General features: G+C 34.3%; 2 protein-coding genes across 3 annotated transcripts in view; both read left to right on the top strand.

The window, feature by feature from the left end:
- LOC306886921 (cation-dependent mannose-6-phosphate receptor-like) overlaps window positions 1-3,093 on the top strand; it is a 5,624-nt gene extending 2,531 nt beyond the window's left edge. Inside the window, exons 4-7 of the mRNA XM_079444295.1 lie at window positions 51-157; window positions 1,216-1,346; window positions 1,456-1,582; window positions 1,682-3,093. Of these exons, the coding sequence (XP_079300421.1) occupies window positions 51-157; window positions 1,216-1,346; window positions 1,456-1,582; window positions 1,682-1,807 (491 nt within the window). The 3' untranslated portion in view covers window positions 1,808-3,093. The remainder of the gene's footprint in view (window positions 1-50; window positions 158-1,215; window positions 1,347-1,455; window positions 1,583-1,681) is intronic.
- A 2,192-nt stretch (window positions 3,094-5,285) lies between these two features.
- Window positions 5,286-13,957, top strand: LOC306886916 (caspase-2-like). 2 transcript variants are annotated; one of them, XM_079444287.1, is made up of 11 exons: window positions 5,286-5,824; window positions 6,621-6,786; window positions 6,875-7,024; window positions 7,664-7,739; window positions 8,370-8,461; window positions 8,579-8,758; window positions 8,836-8,964; window positions 9,767-9,857; window positions 10,605-10,793; window positions 10,913-11,022; window positions 11,525-13,957. In XM_079444287.1, the coding sequence occupies exons 2-11, from the start codon at window positions 6,634-6,636 to the stop codon at window positions 11,657-11,659; spliced, it is 1,305 nt and encodes a 434-aa protein (XP_079300413.1). In that variant the 5' UTR covers window positions 5,286-5,824; window positions 6,621-6,633; the 3' UTR covers window positions 11,660-13,957. The 2 variants fall into 2 exon arrangements, with proteins under 2 accessions (XP_079300413.1, XP_079300412.1); XM_079444286.1 differs by having other exon boundaries at window positions 5,297-5,824; window positions 10,605-10,799.
- The last annotated feature ends 11 nt before the right edge of the window (window positions 13,958-13,968 follow it).

Consider the following 13,968-nt stretch of genomic DNA (forward strand, 5'->3'; position numbering starts at 1 on the left):
GAAGCCTTGTTAACTTTTTGACCTTAGTTCTCCTTTTGTTCTTGATGCAGGTGACTGGGTTCTGCTCTTCTATGAGGGGGGAGATAAATATGACAGCCACTGTTCAAAAGAGCCAAGAAGAGCCATGATTATGATTTCATGCACTACGAGCACTAAGGTATGAACGTTTTAATGCTTTTGAGATGACAATTGACATTTTTTACTCTCTACTCCTATAATAATTAAATAAAAATGCATTTATTAATTTTTCACGTATTTCCTAATATATTATTAGATCTGGATAAGAAAGAATTAAGCGTTGTCATTGATCCTCATAACCAGTGTAATGCGAGTTACATAATCAATTACTTTTTTTTTCAAATGACTAGTAAAGTAACAGTACTTTTTAATTTACAAGAAAATATCAGTTACTTTTTCAAATATGTAAAGCCAGTTACTTTGTTTTCCCATTTATTGACTGACATGTCCCCATGTTGAGAGAAATCAGGAGTGCAAAGGCGTTGTGTGTGCTGTGTAAAAAGATAGTTACAGTACCATAGGTCTAGACTAAATGTCAACATGAATTTACTCTTCTCACTTGCACAAAAACAGATTCAGTATTTCTCAATTAATAAAAACATGCAATAAATGGTGCTAACCTGCCAGAATTAAAATTGTTAACAGATATCCTTATGTAATTATTCTGTTTTTATTAACTAATGCTGCTGACCTTTAAGGATCCAGTTCAACCATACTAATAAGAAAAAATGACTTCAGATAAACATTACATTTGTGTTTTTGTTTTTTCTTGATTGAGAAGAAAGTGTTGAACTTGCAGCCTATTCTTCACGTAATCTAGAATGGTAGCACAGCTAAAAAGTTTGTTTGAGAATTTTGAATTTACATTTCCTTCAACATGAGGCTTATTCATTTCAATTTTGGTGTGAAAGGTCTTTTACAAATTACTTTCCATAAAAAGTAATTAGGAATACTATTAGTTACTTTTTGGGGGAGTAACGCAATATTGTAATGTATTACTTTTAAAAGTAACTTTCCCTAACATTTCTTATAACATAAATATTGATTGTATTTCTGTCAACATCTGAATCCAATCCATTAGTGCGATGTTTGAACTAAATAATTATTTCAGGTATGCAAGATTTTACCCTTACAAATAATTTCAAATGCGCTGTTATTTCTTAGCTCTTATTAATTTTTGTGTGTGTGTTTTCTTAGAATGAATTTTCAGTGGTTTTGGAGGACAATAAGAAGAATAAGGACTGTTATTACCTGTTTGAGCTGGACTCCAATGTAGTATGTCCTGTAATCCCATCCAAACTCAGCACCGGCTCCATAATCCTTATTATGTGAGTGCTTCAAAATTCTCACAGGGATCTTCACACCATTAGAGACAATTAAGGAGCAACATTAATGTCATGCTTTACATGTAATCATGTTCCTGTTTGCTCTCCATAGTGTATTCTGCTGCCTGGCTGTGTATCTGACTGGTGGATTCCTCTATCAGCGACTGGTAGTTGGAGCCAAGGGAGTTGAACAGTTCCCTAACTACGCCTTTTGGTCAGAGATAGGCAACTTATCTGCTGTAAGCATAGTTACATATACATTTGTCTCAGTTTATCCTCAGTTTTGGTCTTTTTTTTTTAAAATTATGAACCAAATCTTTTTTATTTTTTCCTAACAGGACGGATGCGATTTTGTCTGCCGTTCCCGTGGCAACAGAGAAGAAGCACCCACATATAGAGGTGTGGGTACTGAACCTCTTGGGGAGGAGCCAGAGGAAAGGGATGACCATTTACTTCCCATGTGACCAAATCACATCAACCAATGAGAAGAGGCTGGACAGTTATTACGGTTTTGAAACCCAAAGAGAGATGTTCAGTTCAGCAGGCGTTCAGATGTGCCGCTGTTTTTTTTTTACTACCCAATAGCACTTATTCTCTATTTATCCCTTAAAATGTTAATTTGGTGTTTGTTAAAAGTCAAAGTTTGTTAACTAGTTTTCAAAAATCCAAAGACCTACAAATATATTTGATTGTTTGATATTTATGACAAGATGCAACACTGCCCCTGTTTTCTCTCTTTATAGGACGTAAAAGACACCAACGCTGCTTGACTCCATTACTTGTAGTTTGGTACAAGTGCTGAATTTGTTTAGAATGGTTAAATCAAGTTTTACTTGTAGTACTATGAACCCATGTTTGATGGAACTGAAATAAATTTTTAAGCTTATGCTCCACCAACTCAATCAATTAAATGTTTAAAAATTATTTTTCCTATTTCCAGATTTTCAAAAATTACCTAATATTGATTATTTGAAAAATTGGACTCACAAATATGCTTTACGTTACATTCCAAACTAGCTATTTGTTGTGTTTGTGTGAAGAAGTTACAAGGATCTGATGAGGCCTACCTCTTCAGCCTGTGTTTTCTTTTGGTTGGTTTTCTTTTCGCTTTGGCTGCTTGATATTGCAAATGTTTATGATACTTTAAGTATGGGATCTATTTTATATGGTATCAGTTACTGTAAATCCTCACTGGAGTCCACAGGGCAAAATTCCAGACTATGACAGAGCAGCGTTTCCTTTCACCGCTTTTAAGTACTGATGCACTTGTTTGAATACACTGAAGCTTTTTTTGTTTTTTAGTGGAGTCATATATTTTCCCTAAACATAACCATGTTCTTGAGGAGTCAAGATCGTGAATGAGTTTAAACACTCCTGTTTTTGAGGTATATAGATCATGGCCTTACAATTATTTGCAGAATCAGGAGGAAGAGAGCTGATGGTTATCAACCCAAGCCATACAAGGTGCTGTGGAGGCTCCTTGAAAAGCACTTCTAATCATCAGTTTGAAAATGCTGGTTTAGCATCTGCTTTAATAACTAGAGTCCATATTAATAGCGGAAAGGTATGATGCATTTGGCTTGGTTCTGATGTACTGTACTTCATGAGATACAGGCCTGTGAGGTGACTTCACTGTTCTTGCTACTGCTTTATTGTTCTTTACGATTTTAGTGTGGAAATATTAATTTTGTTTGCTTTGGAATTGTTGAGGAGAAAGTGTGAATAAAGTGTTTGATTACTGGTTTGTGTACGCACTTGAGTAGTTCTTCACAGTTTACATTTAGCTGGATATTTTGAGCATTTACAACTCTTTAACTAAAACACGTTTCCACACAAGCTTAATTATACATTCTTAATATTTAATATGTAGTTGCAAGTTATGCATTTTATATTGGTGGTGTATATATGCCATGTTGAGTAAAAAAAGAGTATATACACATTACACATACAATCTCTCTTAGGTTATTTTTCAGTCCCTAAAACAGACAATAGCATCAGTCATTAAAAAAACAAAACAAGAAAAACTAAGAGTAAATGGTGGGTTTTGTTTGGTGCCAAAAAGGTGTACATCCAATGATAATTGTCACAAGATGTGAATCTTTGATCAATGTAATAAAATGAAACCTTGGAAGTAAACAACTAAGTTTTGTTTGGTTTAAACTATTTTAATCTGAGAAGATATATAATCATTTTTATTTATAGTATGTTATGTTAAATTCTTGTGGAAAAAAAGGACTTTCATTTACTATTTAAAAGAACATTTTAAATCAGTCATTTTCAACAGTATAGTGCATCATGTAATAACACAGTAACTGAGATCTTGTGCTGTGTATATGTGGCTACTACAGCTAATCTGAATTTAATTGATTATTGCTTTTCCTGTTAAATCTGCTATGATACAACACCAAGTTGTTGCTTTCTGTTCCTGTTAAGAGCCCAAATAAAACCATGCACGCTTAAAATCTACAATGGAATCTTTTTCTGTTTATAGCAATGACTGATTGACTAAATTCACTAGTTATTAAGTTTGACCTATATTGGGCTATATCACATTCAATCTTGTAGTGTTTCATTAACTGTGTATTTCTTTATACGCAATTTAAGTCAGATAAAAACTGTTTCATCGAATGTTTAAATAACTAGAGCTTAGACAGAAAGTCTTCTTTATGGAGGAAAAGTTTTTTCCCATTCAGTTCCTTGCTAGTGATGACTAAACCTGATTGGACCGGTTTAATGTTTTTGTTTATTGCGACATTTATTGTACCACACATAGGTGTGCATTTATGTAGTGAAAGGATGACTAATACTGTCATCTTATAAGAGCCTGTAAGGACTTCCATTCCATTCCAAAGCAGTCATTTAGGAGAGACTCTAGATCCTGGAGGTCAGAGGTAAAGTCACATGCTCTTCTTTATATCAGTTCTATATTAATATTGTATTGAGATGTAGTTATAGAACTGTAACTGCAACAATCGTTTAACTGGATAAAAATTATACAATTATATCAGAATCTTGCCAGCAGAGTATAAACAATATTCATTAAATTCAGCAATTAAGAATTTAGTTAGAAGTAATCAAATGAGCTGCTTAAAGGTTAACTAAAAATTAAAGGTTAACTAAAAAATTAACTAAAATATGGACAAATTGTTCACTGGATAATAAACCACGATGCTAATAAATACTACTTAATGACGTTATTTTGATATGACAAAGATAAAGTTAATCTTATTAATAACTTTGAGTGGATTAATTACAATAATGTAACTTAATTAATTAAATCTGATTTCAGGTAGGCCTGCTATAAGACACTCCAAAAGAACTTGATTTATTATTGCCAACAACAGTCATAGATATTTGGACAGTCCAAATCCAGACAATTTCCAGTGCAGCTGATACAGGTTCTATATCAGCACTCTTGGAAAGTACCTCTTGTCCAATGAGATTTGAGAACCAGAACTAACTGTTGAAGGCTACTGTATATTGAGAGTCTCTTCCTGGTTTGGGTGCATTATACAGCATTATACTGTAGATACATTTGGATGTTACATTACATACAGTACAGTTTTTCTTTTGCACTAAACAATATTAATCTCAAAATGATGCACCATTTATTGCTACATATAATGATACAAATATTAGATGAAAATACCTTTTTAGTTGAGTATATGTAAATAAAAAAGATGCAGCTTCTGGAACCATGATGTACTACACCCAAGTTTGGGAAATATGGAAACTTGAAATAAAATGTGAACAGAAATTAGACTTGTGCTGATATTTAATGGTAATTTTAAATCATGAAATTACTAAATTAACTGTATTTCTAACAATGATGTCTGTGTGGAGTTACATAAACTTCAAATTTGAAACAGACATCCGCCCCTTTCGTGGGCGGACCATGGAGCGGACGAGGCTGCGATAGGCTGTTCCTCACGTCAATCATCTGCATGCGCAATGCCTATTGGCTGGCCAGCTCCAGCTTCACGCGCGGGTTTTTGTACAGAGACTCGGAGTGCTGTCAGTTATTAAAAAAAAGACATTTTTCGGCACGGATTCTGTTGTTTTGCGTGTTGCATCGAGAACGAAGACGAAAGACAAAGAGAAAATTAATTTTAAAGGATGAATTTTGCATCGAGAACAACAAAGCTCGCATGAAGTGCTAGCACCTGACAGCTAATAGTATTGTGTAGCTTGTTAATTTATTTTTTATCGCTCGTAAACTTCATAAACAGCCTAGGAAAGGACCACAAAACGATTTAAGCTGCACTTTAGGCCTGCTTTTATTATAAATTTAGTGTCAGCAGTGTTATATATTGACAGTTATGTTTTTTATTTTGATTAGCATGCTAAGCTAGTTTGCAGCGCGAGCTGGCATTCATCATTCTGGATTTACACCAAATCAGCCTCACCATTCGTACATCATCATCATACATCAGTGTGTCATCTACTGTCATCTTCACACGGCAAGACCTGTACTAAAACAGGTAAAGTAAACCTTGTATCCTTTATAACTTGTTGAGACTAGCAGGACACTGTGTGGAGGCATGCGGATCACTTGAGCCTCCTCACCTGTGCGTGTGTTTATGATCATGAAGAATGAAGACATAATGACTGGAAGGTCACTTTCACCCCAAATCAAAAAGAAAAACCTAATAAATAAAATTTGAGAAATGATCAGCTCTATTCAAAAATGCCTAGTTAAAACTTAAGATCTGTTTGCAGTGACTTTGACAGGTGCATGGTGATATTAAAGTAGTAGTAAAATGTTTTAATTTGAAGTCAGAATGAAGTCAACACAACAAATACGACATATCTGAATACTTCATAAAAATTAATAATGTTTCCTTTTTACTTTACAATAATATAATCATGATAATTGCAGTTTTATATATTTATATACATGCATATATTTGTATACATATATTTATATAGATTCATATACATATATATCACGTATGTATGTGTTTATATATATATATATATATATATATATATATATATATATATATATATTAGACAGAAGCCTATTTAATATGCAATAATTTTAAATTATTTCAAATTCCAGTGTCACCTCCAGTTTCACTTATCATTTATTTTTATAATTTTGTTATAAACATTTTTATTTGTGTATAATTGTATGTGTTAATGTTATTTTAACACTTTTGTTAAATGTTAAAAACATTTTTGATTAAAAAAGAATACTAAAATTACTTTATATAAACTGTTTGTTGCAGTGGGTGTGTTTTGTAACTGTCTTTCCTTAACTTTCCTTTTTTAAAGTCAGAGGTTCATCATGCTGGGAGATTGTGGCATGAAAGAATGGGAGAGACTAGCGCTCAGGAAGAACTCCGTCACAATTCTGCAGGACTTAGTGGTGGATGATCTGCTGATCCAGTGTCTGCAACAAGATGGAATCCTTACAGAAAACATGGCTGAAACCATTATGGTACGTGTAAAGTATTAGTACTAGCTTAATGTTAGTTATATATTGGATAGATCTACATGGAATCTGTGCTTTCAATATATGCTTTCAGGCTAAACCAACATCCCAGGGCAAGAGTCGTCATTTGTTGTTTCTTTTGCCTAAACGTGGCCCTCGAGCCTTCAGCAGCTTCTGTGCTGCTCTTACGGCGACAGAGCAACAGCATCTCTGCAGACTGCTCATGGACTTCACTGAGAAAGATGTGAGTTGGTGCCTTCACTTCAGAATCACACCCACTTAGACTGACTTGACAGGTTTCTATAAAAACATAACGGATGCAATGATCATGCAATGAGGGACCAGAAAAGTCTTCTTCAGCAAAGACAGCACATCGAATGAGAACCAGGGAGACAGATGTGCTGTATTCATAGGGAAACAAATTCTATCTACTTGATGTTTTGCACTTAATGGAAGGAGAATAAAGCACATTTGTTTTTTTTTTATATTGGTTTCTAAAGACTATATATCATCAACTATATTAGGCATTTTCTTGTCCATAATACAACATTTTCTCAAGACAATAAGTGGCAGGAGGAATTGTGGGATCAGTCTTATGACAATAGAGATGTATAGAAATCACACCACCCACATCGGTCAGAGCTGGGTCAGTGGAATAAAAGAGAGGGAGAGAGTAGGACAAAAGGGGAAGTTACAATGCAGCAATGTCAATATTATGCACCAGTTTACCACAACCAAACTGCACTTATTCTTTCAGAAAAACCAAGCAAATACAAACTATCCTTTACTTTGTTTTAGTGGGTAATGATCTGACTGTAACTGTCAGCATGGTGTATGTAGTCAGTGTAGAAAAGTGATTTTCTGTTGTTTTTTCTCTTCACAGAAAAGCTTTTCAGAGCCATCGCTGTCTCTTCCAACTAAGGAATGTGTTATACCTGCGAAAAGAGTCCGGACTCATGGTGAGCACTGTACAGTGCGTGTGTTTGTGTTTGTGTAGAAAGCCCAAATTATGCTTCAGTTTTAAAATGAACACTTGTCAAGCTGAGATAAACCAGGCTCTGTGCGTACAATGATGACATTTATGTTGTTCACACTCTATGCCAAAAATCTGGCACTGCTGTGCAAATGGATACAGGACTTCTTATCAAAGACTTTTTAAAATTGGCGATTAATTCGCTGGAGGTGTGCCGTTTTGAATGGTTTGTGTGGTTATTGCATAATACACACAGCCATATGTATGCGATTTCCAGCAAAATCTGTCCTGAAACTCTAAAATCATTATTTGTTTGTCAAAGTGTATTTATTTTAGGTGCCATGGCAATATTTACAATATTTTAATTTAATATTTAATTTAGTGTCAGCCTTATTTCAGTTACCAATAAATATATTTAGTTAAAAGTTGTAGTTTTAGTTAGAAATAACAATGCTTGTTTACATGAACTGTTATATTTAGTGCTTTTGGCCAGTCAAAAATGTAAGTACCTGAACTAACTGTTTAGAAGAAAGTACAGTACATAAAAGCAGTTTGTTAACTTATGTTAGATGAGCATCATATTTTTGAGCTAAATGGGGTTGTTTTTGTGTTTTAGAGTGCATGGAGATGTGTTTGGATGCCGACTCTCCCGTGACCACAGCTGTTCTTCCCTGCACGCAGGAATTTTACCAGTCCCATAGATCACAGGTACAAGGACACAAACCCTATTCCTTTGCACACTCACACACAACCCATTTTATTTGCATGTATTTTACGCTATGTTAGCACAGTGTGTAACCTCTATGCAAATGTCTTTCCTTTCAGGCATACCCGATGCGCTCCTGCCCGCGAGGACTGGCCCTGGTACTGAGTAATGTGAGGTTTGACTCAGCTAACACGGATTTAGATGTCCGGAGGGGAGGAGAGGTGGATGAGGAGGCGCTGAGGAAACTTTTCACGGAACTGGATTTCACAGTCAGCCTGCACAAAGACCTTACGGCAGAGGTGAGTTAGACACGCTGACAGAGTCAGACTGCACTGTGAAGCAGTCATTTATTAAGTGTTTGATTTGTTTTTTTCAGGCAATGCGCAGTAGGCTAGAGCAGTTTGCCCAGCGGCAGGAGCATGCAGAATTTGACTGCACTGTTGTATGTTTGCTGTCACATGGAGTTGAGGGATCTGTCTATGGCACTGATGGACAGCTGCTGGAGGTGCGCTTGATTTTATTACCTAATTCTTAGTGATGCACCAAAATTTTGGCAATCGAATATTTTGGTAAGGCCAAAATCATTGGCCAAAACACTGGTGATTAATTAGTCAAAATGCATTATTTTATATAGTCACTATATTTTAATTACTTCGTTGCTTAATGTATGTTAAATTAAATCTGTAATGAAAAGTTTTTGTTACAGCCACCATTTAAATGTTTGTATTTCAATGACAAATCGGAGTAGAAACGTAATTCTGTTATGAAATATTTGACATAAAAACTGTGTGCAACTTGTTTTTTAAATAAAATGTATTAATTAGGTAACACTTTATTTTAAGGTGTCTTTGTTACACAGGTTACATATAATTACTATTATAATAACAATTAATTATGCATAATTACATGCATGTAACCATGAGCCAAACCCTAATCCTAACCCTCAGTTTTCAGCTAAATGAAAACTTAATTTTGATTTTAAAAATGCATTAATTTTAATACATTAACGTTATTACATTGTTTACATACATTAACATTATTACAACGTTATTACATTGTATTTTTAATTTAAAAAAAAACTATTTTAAATTAAGTTTTTAAAAAGTCTATTTATGTTTGGGTTTTCGCCCTAGTGCAATGTGCATCCTGAATTTCCAGTTCTGACACTACATTTTTATTTTGGTTCTTAGTTATACATGCACGTGTGATTTTATCGGTATGTGAGTTCCATTTGAAGTAAATTTATTGCCTTGCAGAAGATTCTTTTACATATCAGAGTTTCAAACATCTCTCTCTCTGTCTCTCAGCTGGACTGGGTGTTTGAGGTTTTTGATAACTCCCGCTGCCCTCTGCTCCAGAATAAGCCAAAGATGTTCTTCATTCAGGCTTGTCGAGGAGGTGAGTTACTGGTGATTAACCAGTCATTGTTGATATATTTTTAAACATAGACTACCAGTCAAACATATGGGCACACTTGACTGACTATTAAAATGAATGTTTTTGTTAATTGAAATAAAGCTGAAATAAATAGTATAAAAAGTATAAATATTAGATTGAAAAACTTAAGAAGAATGTTGCCTTGATAACTAACCAAAATAAAGTAAGTTTAAGTTGATGTGATGAAATGACTAAAATTAAAACTGAAATTAAATAAATGATAATAATAATCAAAATTCCAAAAGCGCATAACAAAAAATTTAAATGAAACTTAAAATTTTTAAAAAATATTATATTAAATACATTTTTATTATTGGTTAATAGACATAGTTTGACTTGTAATGTTTTTTTTTTTTAAATAAAATATTAAGTATGTGTTGAGTAATAAATAGTAGTATTTCCAGACACATTTATTGAATTCTTTGAAAGTGAAAATAACAAATATCCACCAATTAATTTATTGTTTCAGTTCTTAATATGAGGTAAAGATGCACCATTATGTGCCTCATGCCAAAAGCCAATCTCTGAAGCATATTGTATGGAAGTGTGTTGGTTTTAATTCATTGAGGAATTAGTTTTATTCAGCTGAAGTCCGTTTAAAAAAACTAGGTTGTAAAAGAGCTTTATTGTATACCTTTATTGTATTTTAAATTGGCAATGAAATATAAAACCAACACACAAGCAAACAAACATTTCTTTCTCTTTCAGAGGAGATGGACAACGGCGTGGACCAGTTGGATGGTCAGGAACGGACTCAATCTCCAGGCTGTGAACAGAGGGATGCTGGCAGAGAGGGGGAGAGAGATGACAAAGAGAGGGAGGAGAAAGACAGGGAGAGACTGAGAGTCAAACTGCCTCAGAGATCCGACATGATCTGCGGCTTTGCCACCCACAAAGGTTTCAGTGTGTACACATTGTTGTATCTTCATCTGATTTTCTCACCATTCATCATGTCATATGTCACAGATTGTGCAGATTGCTTAAGTTTTGTGTTTTGCATGTGATTTGTGTTTCAGGCACTGCTGCAATGAGAAACACCAAAAAAGGGTCCTGGTTCATTCAGGAACTAAACAGCGCAATCAGACAGAGAGCCAAGGACACACACCTGGCAGACATTCTTGTGCAGGTAAATAGTTTAGTATACTGTCTTTTTTTGAATGCAATGATTTATTGTATGACCTTTATCTAAACACTGTTAACATGTTGGCACATTGATGTTGAATTCATTGATATCCATGCAAAATCTGATTTTTATGATAGTGTTTTATAAATTTGACCTTATTCACAACTTGTTACAGCTTAATCATGAAAAGCCTGACATGAAATTAAAGTCAAAGGTTTTTTGACATTGAACAGTTCATTAAACATTGAGAGAAAATCTAAAAGAGGGATGAATTATACTTAAAGGCCTTTTACTTGCTAAAAAGTATAAATTATCATTCAGATGACAGAAGGAATGTAGAAGATTGTGCAACAGTGTTTTCAGCAAAGTTTTTATTGTGTTGATTAATTTAGAGGCCTAAAATATAATTATTTCAAATATAATAAAAAATAGTTTCATATAAAATCTGATAAAGTAGGCTTAATATGGTTAAAATGTATTTTGCTCTCTCTGTTGTTCTTTACAGGTCAACGGTCTAATTAAAAGCAGAGAGGGATACGCACCTGGTTCAGCCCATCATCGCTGTAAAGAGATGTCAGAGTTCACCAGTTCCCTGTGTAAAGACCTCTACCTCTTCCCTAAGTACTACCCCAACAACTAGACACACACACACACACACACACACTCCTCAGGCACGAAGCACACGCAGAAAATACTGCCCTCAGAACTGATTTTGAACCAGTAGCGGGAGCTCAGTGCACGTGTGTACATCCATCACCAGCTGTACGCTCAGCACACAACACACAGAGTCATGTAAATCTACTTGCACACATTCCATGTGTCATCTGTTTCATATTCCTCAGCACAATGACAGGTTCATTAGGATGTGTGTGTGCATTATTTACAATTGATTTGCCAAGACAGATAAGTTTTTAGCTCAGAGTTGTTGTTTTTTCATTGCATGCATTGCATTAATTTTCTTTTGGATGCAACATATATTATTATTAATATTTTCTTTGCCTTGCTCTTTTTTTCCTAAACCAATCAATGATGAGTGAAGATGCCATTTGTGAGAAATATGTGAACTTTGTACAGGTTTGTTTCTTAGTAATTCATGTTTTGTATGTTTTGTAAATGTGGAACATTTTTATAGCCAACCCATAAACGTGTTAGTATATTCAGAGCAGCTGTCACACATACACGGTTGTATGCATACACATGCATAGTAACATTGTGCCAGTACTACACTAAACCCCTCCATACCATTTCAGTCATTGGATTGGAGCAGAGCAGATCTGTTCTTACTTTATCTTTGGTTTCCTCAGTGCAGCTTTGCATGCATTGTATCAACATCAGTATAACTTTACATTAAGTTTTTTGTAAGTACTGTGGCATGACATCTGTTAATGTTCTTTAGTAACCCTGTATTCATCATGGCAGCTTTATTGAACTTTAATAGGGCTTCCTGACTCAAAGTTAAAAGTTAAACTATTTCTCCATTTTGGTTGGCATATAATAGTTAAAACATTGCTAAGATGCATATAAATCATTCTACAGATATTTGTGCAATTCCAAAACCTCCAGATTCCAATTGCATTCCAAATGGTGTTTCCACTCATTTTCAATGAGTATTGTCAAAATGAAATGTATATATCATAATTCATAATTATGCCTTTACATATGTATGTTTCTTTTACTCTTGCATATTACTTTTCACTTCAAACATTCTGTGTGCCAACCAATGCAGGTTACAGACTGAAAGTATGCTGTTTAAATGAAAAGCTGCAGGTGGCGATAGAGAGCTTTTGTACTTCATCAGCTCACCCTGCGTCATTTTGAGGTTCCAGGGTTTAGACACAGTCTTCCTGTTCTGCACACACAATGTTATTCCTCCTGGGAATGTAAAGTGTACATTTGAGTGTGCTGTTTTCCATCTGTATGTGTCTTCCTGATCCAGTATGCATGACCTTTATTAAAGGTCATTCCTTTGACCTTTTGACACTGCCATGTCAAAAGGTCACACTTGTCACCTTTACCATAGGTTATCACTCAACATGATACTTTTATTTTACTGTATTTTATTTTTACTGTTTTAGAAGCCACAATGTTTGATGTAGATGTACACTGTTCATGCTGAAATTGCTTTCAATTAGCTGTTGCTTTGTAGAGTTTTATTTTGATATTTTAATTAATAGGCTTCTTTGAACTGGGTGAATAATATGGGCATAGGTTCATGTTAAACAAACATTAAAATCCTAAATATAAAGTGAGGGGCTGGTGCAGATAAATAATTTATAAAAGATTACTTTCATAATGGGAAAAAGTGCCATGATTATTTAGAAAAAAAGTATTTAAAAAAAATAACTGGTTATTTGATGAAATGCTAGTTGTTTTCATCAGTCATAAAAAAACAAAAACAAATCTAAAGTAAGAAACAGAAAATGTATATACTAGGAAAATGTATTAATTTCAGACCCAAAGGTTTGCTATACTGTGCTTGTAAGTATTTTTTTTTAATCCTGCAGTCATTCCATTGAGAGAACACCAGCACATTTACAGTATGTTCTCCAAAAACAACCTAACTTTATTTTAAACAACTCCCCTAACTGTATTTATAGATAATCAATGTATTTCTCAGGCTGTGTTCACCTGGTTTTGAATGTGTGTTCAGAATTGTAATGGTGAAAGCATTGACATTCAGCCCTTCAGGTTCTAGTTGTGGTAACAAATGATTAAAGGTAACCCTATGAAGGTATTAAAACCCACAATAGACAGATACATATTATATAATCCAGACCCTGCCAGACGAGTGCCTAGCAAACTTGATATTAAATTGTTATTCACTGCCTTTTTCATCTGTACTAACCAACTATGAAGGGTGCTTTAAGAACCTTTAGGGAAACTAATTTTTGTATTTTTGTAATACAAAAGCTGCCATCTAATAAAGAAATACTGTTCCAAAGACCTTTG

The sequence above is a fragment of the Barbus barbus genome (genome assembly GCF_936440315.1).
Source record: "Barbus barbus genome assembly, chromosome: 21".
Lineage (NCBI taxonomy): Eukaryota > Metazoa > Chordata > Actinopteri > Cypriniformes > Cyprinidae > Barbus > Barbus barbus.